Source organism: Prionailurus bengalensis, chromosome C2 (genome assembly GCF_016509475.1).
Source record: "Prionailurus bengalensis isolate Pbe53 chromosome C2, Fcat_Pben_1.1_paternal_pri, whole genome shotgun sequence".
In the NCBI taxonomy this organism is placed as follows: Eukaryota; Metazoa; Chordata; class Mammalia; order Carnivora; family Felidae; genus Prionailurus; species Prionailurus bengalensis.
Window position 1 is genome coordinate 95187708 of NC_057350.1, and position 14451 is coordinate 95202158.

Sequence of the window (14451 nt, forward strand, 5' to 3'; positions counted from 1 at the left end):
CTCTTAATCTCTTTCTTCTCTTGTAAGAGAAAACAGATCCAACAGAGCATTTGCCAGCTCATAATTAACTCCTGTTTTCCATTTAAACGAGAGATTCATTTCCTATTTGGAAAAAAAAATGTTCATAAACAAAAATGTGCATCAGTTGAGCTTTAAGTTAAATAAGCAGCCTTACTACAAGTACCTGCAAAGGTTTTTGAAATATTCCTACTTAAAAACGTGCAAAAATAGGATAAGTCAGTCTGGAGTCATGGAGGGACTTCTTTTTGAAGGCAGGAGTTTAATAACTTCTCAAAGTACCTTTTAAATCAAGCGCTGCCAAAATACCCATATGGCCATATCCATAAACAGTGCTTAGTGGTTTAACTCTAATGGTTGCCAAAATATCAATACACTCATTAAAAATTTTGATGGTCTCCATTTTATCTTGCTGCTGTATATGCTGGTGACTTTTCTGGAAAAAATAGAGATTTAGTGAATACGTAGCAAGAAAAACAGTTGACAGAAAAAGCACTATTCACGTTTATCAGAGGAAGAAATTCAGTAGCTCAACGGTGAATATAACTCATGTAATTGTATTTGACGTAAAAAGGTTAACTGGTATGAAATTTCAAGAATTTAATCTACTGCAGGGGGATGTACAATGGAACGCCTGGTATTCCTTTGCCAGTATTTAAGCAGCTCACAAGAATCCTCCACTGCCCTGTGGCTGACCTCACACATTGTTGTGTGTCTATTAGACCATCATGTGTGAACTTTACACGTCAGCTCAACTAGAATTAAAGGGTCACATTGCAGCATATCCTATGTGGTATCTTTTTTCTTTCTTTTTTTTTTTTTTTAATAACTCTCTCAGGCTGAAACAACAGAGTCCATGGAATCCTTAAGCCTTCAAGATAAAAACAAAGCTAGTAACAATCCACCCACCCTGAGGAGCGTTGATGATATGGATTCAAAACTGAAAGGAGTAGGAAAATCCAGAAAGTTCTCCAAATTTAGCCTCTACAGACATCTCCACAGGCACCACCTGCACGATGCAGACAGCATCAGCAGCATCGACAGTGCCTCCAGTAAGTCTTCGTCTTTGCTAGGATTTATCTTGATGATGTGCTGTTCTTTCACAGCCGGACACTGTGGACCAGGTTTTAAACCTGTCTTTTTGTAATGGAGTAGTATGAGTAATGCTGAAAGGTGGCTATCACCTATTCAATATCATGCCGTTTTGTGGCTTTGTTTGCCTCATTTTAGAACAGAGTTATTGTTGTAGTCGCACAAGTAGCTGTGACAACCACAATTCATACTTCTGATGGTAGCAGGATGTCTAAGCATTTCTAAAATAATGCCAAGTTATAAAGAAAAAAAGAAAAGTATTAAGCATCCTTAACTTCTCATAGAAGAGATTTCCTGTCTCTTCCTCGCCAGAAATATATGAAGTTTTATCTTCAAACATTAGATTTTTCTACATCTTGTAAATTTACTCTTCTTTTCAAATTTGTCTTAAAGCTCTACAGTTTTCTGTAGCACAGAATTTGTGACTGGTTTTATAGCCTTGCCTAGTTTTAAAAATGATCGAGCCTGCTTTTCAGGGTAGCAAATTTGGTATATATCTATTTCTTTGTTTAAAAAAAAAAAAGAACTCTCAACTTTCTCCAGGTTATTGTAATCACTGTAGAAGTCGTCAGAATTTAATCCATGGTTTAAAACCCCACCTGAAACTCTTTCACTCTTCCAGTAAGTCTGAGCAGGGACTCACTAGACCTAATGTTGGTAAGTGATGTGTGAAGCCGCAGAATGTCCTTAGGCTTCAGCTTTTGCTGCATGAGCAGAGTGAGTGTGTTTCTGGATTGGCTTTCTGTTTGCACAGTTTTTACGCCACATGTATTATTTGAAATTGTTACCTGAGGAGCTTTTGTAAGAACTAGGTATTTGAATAAATAGGGCCTAAAATGTGGTGGTGGGGATGAAGAGGAATTTGGCAACGGATCAGGGGACAAGTAAAGGGACAAGTAATGTTCGTAATGAATGGCAACCATAGTAAAATCATAAGCTAGAGTTTATTGTGTGCAGACTTCCTGTTACTACCCTAAGCGCTGGTGGTGCTCGGCCATAATAGTGTTACAGATTGACTCCCTTTTACAGATGAGGAAACTCAGGGTTAGAGATCAAAAGTAACCTGCATAGTGCTGTTCCAGTTTATCAGCCTTCCAGAGCTCATAATTCAGGTTTGTGATTTAGCAAAAATGCAGATTACTACATCATGAGGTTTTGGCTGGATTCCGAGGCCACAGTTCTAGGGCACTACTTAGAAGACTTAGCTAGAGCCCAGCTACCATGGCTGGATATGAGTCACTCACTTGTGGACCCTGGTGTTTCTCAGGGGCTCTGAGGGGGTATGCCAAGCAGGTGAGCCCTGGATACTCCCGTCTCTATTGGTACTTGCTTCAACCAGAAAAATTCTGTGAGTGTGTGTATATATGTTTCTGTGTGTATATATGTTTCAGAAATATATATATACACACACACACATATACACACATATACACACACATATATACATATATACACACATATACACACATATATACACATATACACACATACACACACATATATACACATATACACACATACACACATATATACACATATACACATATATACACATATATACACATATACATATATATACATATATATACATATATACACACACAGAAACATATACACACATATATATACACATATATACATATATACATATATATATGTATATATATATATATATATATAAAAGCTTCATGTGAATTTGTGTTGAAAAAAAAAAGCAAGGTTCTGCTATTAATGAAAGGAGTTTAAAGAGCACAGCTCTACATTTAAATTATGTAATGATGGGGCGCCTGGGTGGCGCAGTCGGTTAAGCATCCGACTTCAGCCAGGTCACGATCTCGTGGTCCATGAGTTCGAGCCCCACATCAGGCTCTGGGCTGATGGCTCAGAGCCTGGAGCCTGTTTCCGATTCTGTGTCTCCCTCTCTCTCTGCCCCTCCCCCGTTCATGCTCTGTCTCTCTGTCCCCCCCCCCCAAAAAAAAAAGTTGAAAAAAAATATTAAAAAAAAAATAAAAAAATTATGTAATGATTTAAACATAGTGTCTCATAGGACTTGAAACCTGATTTAAGCACAGAGTAACTCTTCATAAGAAATCTGAAACTGAATATTTGCTTGAGTTAATAACTTCCTTTCCTGAGGCTACAAACTGGGTTAGCTTCTTAGTTCAAATCAGTTTTACTTGAACGTAAAAGACCACGATGACCTGGGCTCCTAGTGAACCTTACTGGCTGTGGACAGAAATTAGCGTGGAGCCATGTGCAAGATCACTATGGGTTAATTAGATAATGCACTAACAGGAGGATCCAAAGAGGGCTCTGTGCTGAGAACAAAGAGCTCAGTGTGGGGCTCCATCTCAAGAACCTTGAGATTGTGACTTGAGCTGAGGTCAGAAGCTTAACTGATTGAGCCACCCAGGTGCCCTGGTAGATGTTATATCTTAGGACATATATGTGGGAAGTGCCAAAAGTGTTTATTTCGTCATGTCAGATGTAGGTGTGGAATGAGGTAGATGCATAGAGGTCTATAATTTCTTATTCAAAATTCTAGGGGTCAGATGTGCTTCAGAAATTAGAAGATTGCAGATTTTAGAAAGGTAATGCAATACCTATACTCTATATTATGTTATACTGCTTGCAGGGTCTGGGAAACACCTAAACAGATCATTTATATTTGTGCAACACCAGGTGGGTTAAATAAAGATTATAACTTCTTGTCAGTTCAGGTCAGATTTTGCTAGCAAATGAGCTATGAGGAAACATTTGAATTTTCAGAGCTTTTGGGTTTTGGAATTATGGATAAGAGTTAGTAAATTTTGTGTATAGATTGGATTGGTGGGATAGATCTGTACCTGTAATGGAAGGTTTTGAAGGTCAGGCTGTGACCTTGAACTTCATCTATCAAATGTTGGAGAATCCCTGGTGGGTGAGGAATGGAGGTGGGATTTGGAGAAGACAGGTGGTGGGGAGTGGGTGGAGAGTTAAGGGTGGTGTTTTACTAAGTTACACTACAGACACAGAGAGTCTGACTAGCTTGTCCCAGGAATGAAGTGAATGGGTGAAACTTTTTCCAAAGGAAGAATCTGCAGAATTTCAATAGGATTTGGGAAGTGGCGACTGGGAGGTAGGTGGAGAAGAGATCAAGGAAAAGAAAGGAGCCAAAGTTGATCCTGAGGTTTGAGCTTGAGTAACTGTGAACAGAAAGCAGAAATCTCAAGGAAGACTTGATTTTGTGGGAATAATAATGATTCTAGTGTTAAGCACGTGGTTTTAAGGCCTGGTGGGACAACTGGGTGGAGAAGGTTGAGGGAGGCTTTGGAAGGGGCTGTGGATCTGAGAGCCAAAGGAGAAGCCAGAGCTCGAAGAGCACATTTAGAAGAAGATTAGGGAGAACTTTGTGAAGGAGGAGGGACTAGGAAAGAAGGTCAAGAAGCGGGGGTTGCAGTCATGGTGTAGGGGATGCAGCCTTGGCAGTCAAGAGACCATAAAAAGAAGAGAGGAAGAAGCAAAACCAGAAGACATGGGTGAAGGGCAGGAAGACACCCTTTCTGTGAACTTTACAGCCTGTGTCTGGGCCACTGAGGGATGAGGATTGCAGAAAACTGGCATAAAACCTATGCCAAAGACAAGGCCGGTGCAATTATGAAATCAGCCGGAAGCCAAATGCAGACTGAGGAGGACCCCTCAGATCAGCATGGCTGATGTAAAAAGCCTCTCTTCCTGCTCGTAGGTGCTCATGCACTTCTGGGCAGCAGTCACACTAACTATGAGTCCTTGGCTGTATTGCCTTAATATTTAATTTGTTCTGGGGAAGACTGACTTATTTGGAATAATTTAGGCCATGACTGAAACCAAAAACAAATTTGAATTATGAGCAGGTTGAATCCAATCAGTACCAACACAATTTTCTGAGATGAGAATTTGCTTTGTTTTGTTTTTCTTATCATAACTGATTGTTAGGTGAAAGTTAATTTTTAAACACATGTATGCATATAAATGTTAAGCTTTGGCTTATGTATATATTACCATATATATGTATATATTTTTTTTTTTTTGAATTTGACCCATGATTTACCTCATTCTTTGTTCCTTTTTCCTTTCTATCTCTCTTTAAAAAAAAAAATAAAATGCCATGCTTATTCTAAAGATTTTACAGGTGAGCAACCAGATTGCCAGTACTTTGGCCTTTCAGTCTCAACAGAGCAGGAAAATAAATCACTGGGAGAAGTCAATAGAATGCTATTTTTAACATTATTTAGTTTTGTTAATATTTAGCCCTTTTAAGACATTTTTCTTTTATAGATTATGTCAATAACCTTTGAAGGTTAATTATTCAGTTTAAGTTAGAATATAGCAGTGTGTGTGTGTGGTGATTGTTTAAAAACCTTTGTTCTGCAAGTACGTATTGATTGCCTACTGAATGCCAGGAGCTACACCACGCAGTGAAGGCACACTCTCCACCCCGAAGAGCTTCCAGATTCGTGGGGAGCATCCGTGCACAATTGTGTCACAGAGTCTGAGGCACCAGGGTGTGCAGCTACTGATGGTTCTACGGCAGTGCTGGTGGTAGCCTCACCCTTCTGGGATCTGGGAGGTACCTGTAGGGCAGGTGACAGCTATTGTAGCTCTAGAAAGATGTGGAGTTGAGGATGAGAGGGAGGGAAGGACATTCCGGACGGGAAGGAATAATGTGCCAACTGTACCAAGGCATAACAAACCACGCCTGTCGAAACACTGGGAGAAAGGTGGTGTGCACGGGGCCTGGGTTGGGGAAGAACAAAGGCCAGAAAGGGAGATTGGCATCAGTTTGGGAAGAACCTTCTATGCACACTCAACTTTTAGGACCTGACTCCCCGTGGGCAGGCAGCAGGTGATCTTAGAATGCTTTTAAGCCAATGGTATGCGTTTTAGAAAGACCATTCTGGGACATGTGGTGGTAGGGGGCTGGTCTGCTCCTCTCACTGGTATGTGCTACCATTTATTCATTCAATGAATAGTTTTGTACCCAGCATGTTTGTTAAGTGCCTCTTTTGTGCCAAGCGCTGCTTTGTGATTTGTAGCTCTGCTTGTCTTCCTGCTTAGTTGTTTATGTGGCTACCATATCCCATAAATGTACAAACTATTTAAGTCAGAATTAAGTAAAGTGGTCCCGACAAAGCTCTTTGTGAAATGCTGCGGTGGGTTGCTGCTTTTGCGCCTTATGTGATCATAAGCTCTGTGTGTTCTTGTGATATTTATTATGGATGTCATTTATGATGTTGGGAGTATGGAGTGTTAGAGCCAAAGATCTTAGATGCCATCTAGGCCAAATTCTTCCTTTTACATGTAAAGAATTTCTGACCCAAAAAGATGAAGCTCGGTGTCAGTCAGCTTGACAATCCCAGGGCAGGAACAGGGGCTGTGTGCTGATTTGAGGTTCTTGATTCTGAGATGCAAAAGACAAAATTATGTATTGGGCATGCGCCCTGTTGGTTGAAGAGAGCCAAGGGGATGACTTCTTCATGGCGTCTCCCATTCATGTTTCTCTGCCTGACCTGGCTTTATTGCTCTCTCATAGTCCCTCTCAGCAAGTTCTTTATTCATGGTTAACTTTGTGATCTGTTCTTCAGTCACCCAGTAGATGGGGAGAAGAACATTGAATTTCATTGTCAAGTAATGAACCTGGTTATAGCCCCCACTACTCACTAATGGTAAACTCATATGGATTATGAAACATCACCAGCCCACAGCCTCAGATAGAATGAACACATGCTACCCTAGTTCCAAGGCTTAAAGATAACAGTTCGGAAGTCTCTAGCCATTCAATAAATGAGACGTGAGCCTCCCTCCCTGGGGCCCACCTGAACACAGTCTCTGCTGCCTTCACAGACACCAGCTCCCTCCGCAGTTTACAGACAGGCATGGGAGAGCTCCATGGGGAAACCAGGTTCTGGCATGGAAAGGACTACTGCAATTTTGTCTTCAAAGACTGGGTTCAACTTGATAAACCTTTTGCTGGTGAGTACCATGGTCGTGGGTGGCTGCTTGTGTTTTGTCTTTTACTTGTCAGCATCTCAGCAAGTATGCATGTACAGGATATAATGTCCTTTATTCTGCTTTGTTTTGTTTTGAATATTTGGTAAAACTTTGGGGACTATGATCCAGTCATATACACAAGGACATTTCCTTGTAAGTATAATAAGAAAAGAGCATGAAACATAGCTTACTGTTTGAAACCTCCAGGTTCCATCAAGGCATATTTGGGGGGTAATAATCTGTAATTCTGCAAGAGGTGACTTCCTTTGATCTCCTTTTCTGCTTATCATCTTCATCTTCCAGCATTAAAATGACCCATTTTCAGATTATCACTGTGCTTATGTGTCTAAGAGAAGAGAAAGACAGAACTGTATATACAGCCTGAGGTTATTTCAACAGGATTTAGAAGAAAAATGTAATATTAACTACACAGCCTTAGATAATTTACACCAATTCACATCTTGCCTTGACTAGTGATTATGTTGTACTAAGTGAAATGGAAACCTGTTGGGGGAGGAACTTGGGGGACTGTGCTCCTCAATGTAATAGATAGCTATGTTTTTCTTGGCTATAAAGGTATTGCTCTACCCAAGCCAAGTAATATACGCATAGTGAACATTACCATGTTTCCTTTTACATATCATGGTTGGGGTGAGTGCTGGAATCAGATGGCTGTGTCTGTGGCACAGAAGTTAGTGATGATCCTTGCCCCGGGACACCTGGGCAGATTTCATTGACAGGCACTCCACTCCCCGGATGCCATGGCATGACATTGCCTCTGCAGTTCACGGGAAGGCAGCTCGTGACGTAGCACGTCACTTCATCCAGCGCTGGAACTTCACGAAGGTACGTGGATGGTTTTATCATGATTCAGTCCATGTGAAGAGAAATAGCCTGGAAGAGGAGGAGCCCAGAGGGTTGGCAAGAAGGGGCTGTGGTGGCCCGTCTGCTCTTCAGTGCCCGGTTGCCAGAGCGCCGGGGTCTGTGGGCAAAAGAAAAAGAAAATGTCCCTAAACTTTCACACCACAGGCAATTCGAGGCACGGAGAGATAGATGCTACTTTCAGGGCCTATTGTGATCTTTTTAACATTTTGGATGCTCAGTGTTGATTAAGCATCTGGTTTGGACTGATGGTCACCTAGAAGGCTGTTGTAGGGGGCAAGGGCCTTGTTTGGAGGAAAGAGCTCGAGCTTTCAAGTCCTTCCCGTCCTGGCGTTGTACTGGGTTCACACTGGTCCAGGCTTCTGGAAGGAGATTCTGAGCAAAGGGAAGCAGCGTGAGAAGATAGAGCCATTTTCCTTTTGTCCAGACTGTGACGTCTTTAGTACACCTTCATTACATAGAGGAAGAACTTAAGTGCCTACCATCCTGGTGTCATTAAGCTTCCGTTTTATTTACTATGAATTATGACAAGGCATTAGCGTCCTTGATAATTTGGGACAAAATTATTTTATCAACAGCTTAGAGTCTCCCCTTATTTTTCATTAATGTGAGCTTTCGTTTACATAAACTTGATAACCTCTTAGAAATGATGGAAATATTTTTAACCAAAATTAAGGGAGTATGAATGAATAAATGAAGGGACATTACTTTTAACCTGCTAGTAGCTGTGATTGGTTTGGGGATTTCTGTTGCTTGTATACTCTGTTCCTGGCAGGATAAATTGGTAAGCCCCAAAAAACTTTTTAAAAAGTATACAACCTTTATCTCAGAAAATCTTTTTTGGGTACTTATGTTAAAAAGTAATTCAACAAGGTAATTTATTTGGACATTGCTTCTAATAATTCTGATAAAATGGGAAATAACTGAAATGCACATTAATAGGAATTTATGACATATGGTTCTTCTATATAATTTTCTTGTGAAATTATTAAAATATAGGGGCGCCTGGGTGGCGCAGTCGGTTAAGCGTCCGACTTCAGCCAGGTCACGATCTCGCGGTCCGGGAGTTCGAGCCCCGCGTCAGGCTCTGGGCTGATGGCTCAGAGCCTGGAGCCTGTTTCCGATTCTGTGTTTCCCTCTCTCTCTGCCCCTCCCCCGTTCATGCTCTGTCTCTCTCTGTCCCAAAAATAAATAAACGTTGAGAAAAAAAAAATTTTAAAATATAGTATACAGTTATACATTGCTGTGGCAGGATAGTAAGAAATCAGTTTACAAAAAAATACAATTTTTGGAATTATATACCTCTATAACTCTAGATGACACTTAGGCTTTCTTTAAAAATATAAAACAGTACATGCCTTACTCCAAAAGGTAAAGGAAGAAGGGAAAAAGGAGTTCTCTGCCACTGGAAAATGGAAAGAGCACAAAAATAAATCATCTATTGCCTCTTCAACTAGAAACATTCACTGTTAACATTTTTCTTTTTCAAATGAATCTTAATTTCTTTTATAATCACAAAAGTAGGGAGGAATGGAGCTATTTTCTCATCTGGATCTGTTTTTTTTTTTTTTTTAATCTGTTTTTCTTCATTTTAGATAATGAAATCAAAGTATCGGTCCCTTTCGTACCCTTTTCTGCTTCCAAAATCTCAAACAACAGCCCATGAGCTGAAATATCAAGTGCCTGGGTCTGTCCATGCCAATGTACAGGTAAGTCTGGCTTTTCTTTTACACCAAATGCTCCTGGGTAGACTTACTCTTATTAGATCAAGTGCCTAATACATTGGCTTCATATGTTTCAGTGAGTGCCACTCCAAAACATATCTGAATGGTCTTGTAAAACTTAGTATTATATTTCCTGTTTAAAAATCTATTCCATTTATCCTCTTTTTAGAGCTCTTTTATAAATATGATCAATGCACATTTTTCCTTCCTCAGCACGTGTTACATCTGTCACTCGTCTTTTATTCTATACTGTAGGGTGTTCATCATTATCTTTACATGTCTATCTTATTTCATCTGTATTATCAGTTTCTTTAGTGACACACTCATGTCCTTTATGCCTCTGTTCCTCCTACTGTAGCTGTCATAGAGTCTTACACATGGTAGGTGATTGATAATTTTCTCAGCTGATATAAAACAATCATTAGGAAGCATGTCCCTTATGAGAGTGTCTCACAGAAAGCATAGTCATTCTTTTTTTGATTATTTTTTTAATGTTTATTTAACTTTGAGAGGAAGAGAGAGCATGAGCTGGGGAGGGGCAGAGAGAGAAGGAGACACAGAATCTGAGGCAGGCTCCAGGCTCTGAGCTGTCCGCACAGAGCCCGATGCGGGGCTTGAACCCGTGAACCGTGAGATCATGACCCGAGCTGAAGTCAGATGCTTAACTGACTGAGCCACCCAGGTGCCCCAAAAGCATGTGCATTCTTAATCTATATAATCTTTCATACATAAACTGTAAAAACATCAAATGCTCAAAAAAATTTATATTTCTGTCTTTTTGCTTCTTTTTTTTAAAATATGTTTGATATTATCACTGGTGGGTTGCAGAATGACTTAAAAGGGTTAATCAATCTGGAATAACTCACCTACTTTTACAAAATATGTTTAAAAGTTTCTTTGTCCTCCATTTATAACATTTGCTATAAAGGGCCTGGTTTTGGTTCCCTCAAAAATGTTTTAAGTTTACATGTAAATGAAGAAATCTTTATGTCACAAGGATTCTAATAAATGTGTTCATAATTGGAAAATGAGGAAATAAATAGCCGTAGAAAAGGCCAGTCAAGGAAAGGCTTGTCCTGTAATTCCTCCTGAAGTGACTCTAGCAACCTGACATGCAGTAAACCTGGGACTGATACCAGTTAAGCACCAGGAATGTGGCTGATCCTTCATATCTAAGAAGCTAATTATAGGTCAGTCTAATTTTAGTTCCCTCATTAACCAAAAGCCTTTTAGAGGCGTTTTTAATAGAACATGGAATTTGCTTATTGGAGTCGCATAATTTTACCATATCCCATCTAGCCATCTCAAACTACAAATTGGAAAATTAGGACCCAGTGGGGCTAGGGGACTTGTCTAGGGTCACCAGCTAGTTGGTCGCCAGTAGAGTCGGAGCTTGAAATCCTGTTATGGTCCATTGTTACCCCAGCTCAAGTAAATGAGATCATCAGGGGCAGAGCTCGGATGGGCCACCTTTGGCATTGCTTTTTGTTCAAGGTCATCACTATCAGCATCAAAAGTATTGTTTAAGTAAAGATCCAACAGTCTGCTCCTGGCATCGCTAATGTGGATTTATAGAATCTGGCCATGGACTCTAGTGAATATGATTATATATATGAATGAAATGCCTAAATTAGTTACTTTGTACTATATACAAGTAGAGGTATTTGTATTTAAGAAGTAAAAAGACTTTCAGGCCATAGATCAAATAATAGAACCATCAAAAAGATAAGCCACTTGAGAGAATATTTAGTTATCCCAGGCTATAGGAGACAACTAATTTAAACTTAGAGGCACAGATATATATATATATATACATTCATATGTAAGTTAATGAATATTTTATGAACCTGTTTAATTTTATTCTACTTGGAGGGAAGAATTACCCATGCTATAAGATAAAATAAGAGCCTTCATGTTAAGAAAATAAGATAATTTAAGATTTGAGACGGCATTAAAATTGACTCAGTGATCAACTTATCAAAGTCAGCAGATGCTAATTAAGCATCTGTTAAAAAGGAGTTTCTGGGAATTGTACATTTTTGTGATCACCAAAGGAAGTTTTATCCAATGTTGCATGTACCTACATCTTCTACTATCCCTCGTTAAAGCCCTGTTTTACATATTCTCATCTGGTCCCCCCAGCAAGGTAGATAGTTACTCTGCATGGTCTAGTCTATAAAATGTCTCCCTTAAGTCACTTCTCTGCATCACTGGATATGGTGTTAGAGGTGGGGCTGGATCTGTGATATCTCCTGATACGCTTGTATGTTCATCCTCAATCTGCTCTGGTTGGCCTGGACTCAGAAACCCGTAAAGCCAATTGATTTGAAAGGAAGTCCACCAAGACTTACTCATTAATGCATTTATTCAGGCAACATATGTTTATTAAGTGCCATCTGTTTGCACAGTGAAGTCGTCAATGCATACTTGAGTGCTGAGGAAGACAAAAGTTCTCTGCCTCTGGAAACATAGTTAGCTGAGGGAGAGAAAGCTGCCACGTGGAAATATTCAGTTAACAATGCTAGGTGTGGCCTAGGACTAAATGCCAGCCTGAGAGTTAGGCAGTAAGAGTGAGAGAACCACGTGGGTGTCTCCTGTATGGGATAAGCCTGCCTGCTCATCCATGGGGGAACTGACTGCCACAGGCCATTTGCTCTTGAAGAGGGAGTAGATGAAGTTGAGGTGGCATAAGGCCAGATTAGGGATGCCCTGGACTACTGACATGGTAAATTTGGACCCGATCCTGGAGGCATAAATGAACTTTGGAACATATTTTTCATCCAGGGAGAAGCACGATACAGGAATGCTTTATGAAAATTAACTTAGATCAGAATCTTACAAACCCAGTTTTACTCGTGAAATGCTAATAGCTCTTCCACAAAAAAAGATTCCACGGACAGATAAGTTTTTGCAGATTTTTCAAACCCAGGATTTCTTAATGCCTTTGTTATGCTAATATGCAGCATGGAATCACTAGGAATGAATGTGCTGTGAGAAACTTCCCAAGCTAAATTGACAGAGGATCTCTCTCATTTTGTCGCATGTCTATTTCCATCTCTGAACAAACACACTTTGGGACCTAAAGTTTTTACATGGGAAGAACTTAGATTAGAAAGAGAGCGGAAGCAAGGAGACCAGGAAGGAGGCTGTGACTTTCATTCTAGCATCTACAAAGTTTGCATTTATAAATTCGTGTTCCTTTTCTTAAAGAGGACTCCCCCCACAATTTCAAGTGTTAGAACTCACAAAACCTGGGTCTCTACTGGCTGCCAGGAGTTGTTTTTCAGACCTGCCAAAATAAGTTCAATTGTGAAAACAGTGGGCACAGCCAGACAGTGCAACTTTTTGAAGTCAGGAAAGTCTGAGATGACCAGAAACCAAAAAAAAAGAAAAGAAGTGACCCTGCTCCGTTTCTCCTTTCCCGTAAAGTTCTGACCACGGTGTTGTTTCACTTCACATTTACTGTCTCTAAATGGTATTCATCTTGTCTAGACATTATTGTTTTCAAGTCATGAGTGTATGGAGCTTAGAGGCCAAAGGCAATAATCTGGCTGAATCCCTGGTTTTCCAGAGAACCCAGGAGGGAGCCAGGAGATAGGACCTGGTTGTGAAGTAGGCAACTTGATTTTTTTTTTTTAATTGAAAAAAATTTTTTAAATGTTTATTTATTTTTGATAGAAAGAGAGAGAGGGACACAGAGCAGGAGCGGGGGAGGGGCAGAGAGAGAGGGAGACACAGAATCCAAAGCAGGCTCCAGGTTCTGAGCTGTCCACACAGAGCCCGATGTGGGGCTCGAACCCATGAACTGTGAGATCATGACCTGAGCCAAAGTCAGACGCTTAACTGACTGAACCACCCAGGCACCCCCGCAACTTGATTTTTAAAGGGTTTGTTGTCCTATTTCTAGACCCTCCACTCTCTCAGCTATTGTGTGGCAGTAGCCATATAACTCTTACATACTCTTGGTTGAGAAATTTAACACTGTTTAGTAAAGTTCTGTCTTAGGGCTATTCTTTTTAAACTTTTTATTTAATGTTTGTTTCTGAGAGAGAGGGAGAGAAGAGACTGAGCATGAGCAGGGGAGGGGCAGAGAGGGAGGGAGATAGGGAATCTGAAGCACGCTCCAGGCCCTGAGCTGTCAGCACAGAGCCCAACACACAGCTCAAACTCGTGAGCTGCGAGAGCATGACCTGAGCTGAGGTTGGATGCTTAACTGACCGAGCCATAGGGCTATTCTTTTTAACAAATTTTAATATGATTTCTAACATAGTTTATTGTTCATAATATAATTTAGAGACCACAAGGTTAATTAACTCAAAGGGAGCAAGGGGCTGGAGCAAGGGGAAGAGGTGGAATCTAGAGTCAGACTGTGTGCAAAGCCTAGATTTGCTACATGCTAGCTGTGCAACCTTGGGAAAATACTTCCCATCTCTGTTTGCATTTTCTTCATCAATAAAACAGAGACCATAATAGTCTCTGCTTCATAGGGTTGTGGTGATGGCTAAATAAGCAAACCCATGCAAACTACTTAGAGGAAGTGCACTCATTGTGGATTATATCGATACTACCTTCAGTCTTCAAGCTTTCCCTAGTGTTTTCAAGACTTTGGAACAAAGAAGTTGACATTTTTCTGGATGGGTCGCTAGGCTACTTCTGGATACAAAGTCTTTATACCATGTATTTATTGAAGGGGAGAGAAGCATTTGACATAATAAAGTAGATAAAT

General features: G+C 40.3%; 1 protein-coding gene across 5 annotated transcripts in view; it reads left to right on the forward strand.

Annotated features, from left to right (window-relative positions):
• PLD1 (phospholipase D1) overlaps positions 1–14451 on the forward strand; it is a 173953-nt gene that overhangs the window by 95997 nt on the left and 63505 nt on the right. For 4 of the 5 annotated variants that reach the window (XM_043594903.1, XM_043594900.1, XM_043594901.1 and 1 more), the window contains 5 exons: positions 857–1070; positions 1654–1767; positions 6973–7101; positions 7847–7965; positions 9597–9710. In XM_043594903.1, coding sequence (XP_043450838.1) covers positions 857–1070; positions 1654–1767; positions 6973–7101; positions 7847–7965; positions 9597–9710 — 690 coding nt within the window. The remainder of the gene's footprint in view (positions 1–856; positions 1071–1653; positions 1768–6972; positions 7102–7846; positions 7966–9596; positions 9711–14451) is intronic. The other variant, XM_043594902.1, reaches the window with a different exon arrangement.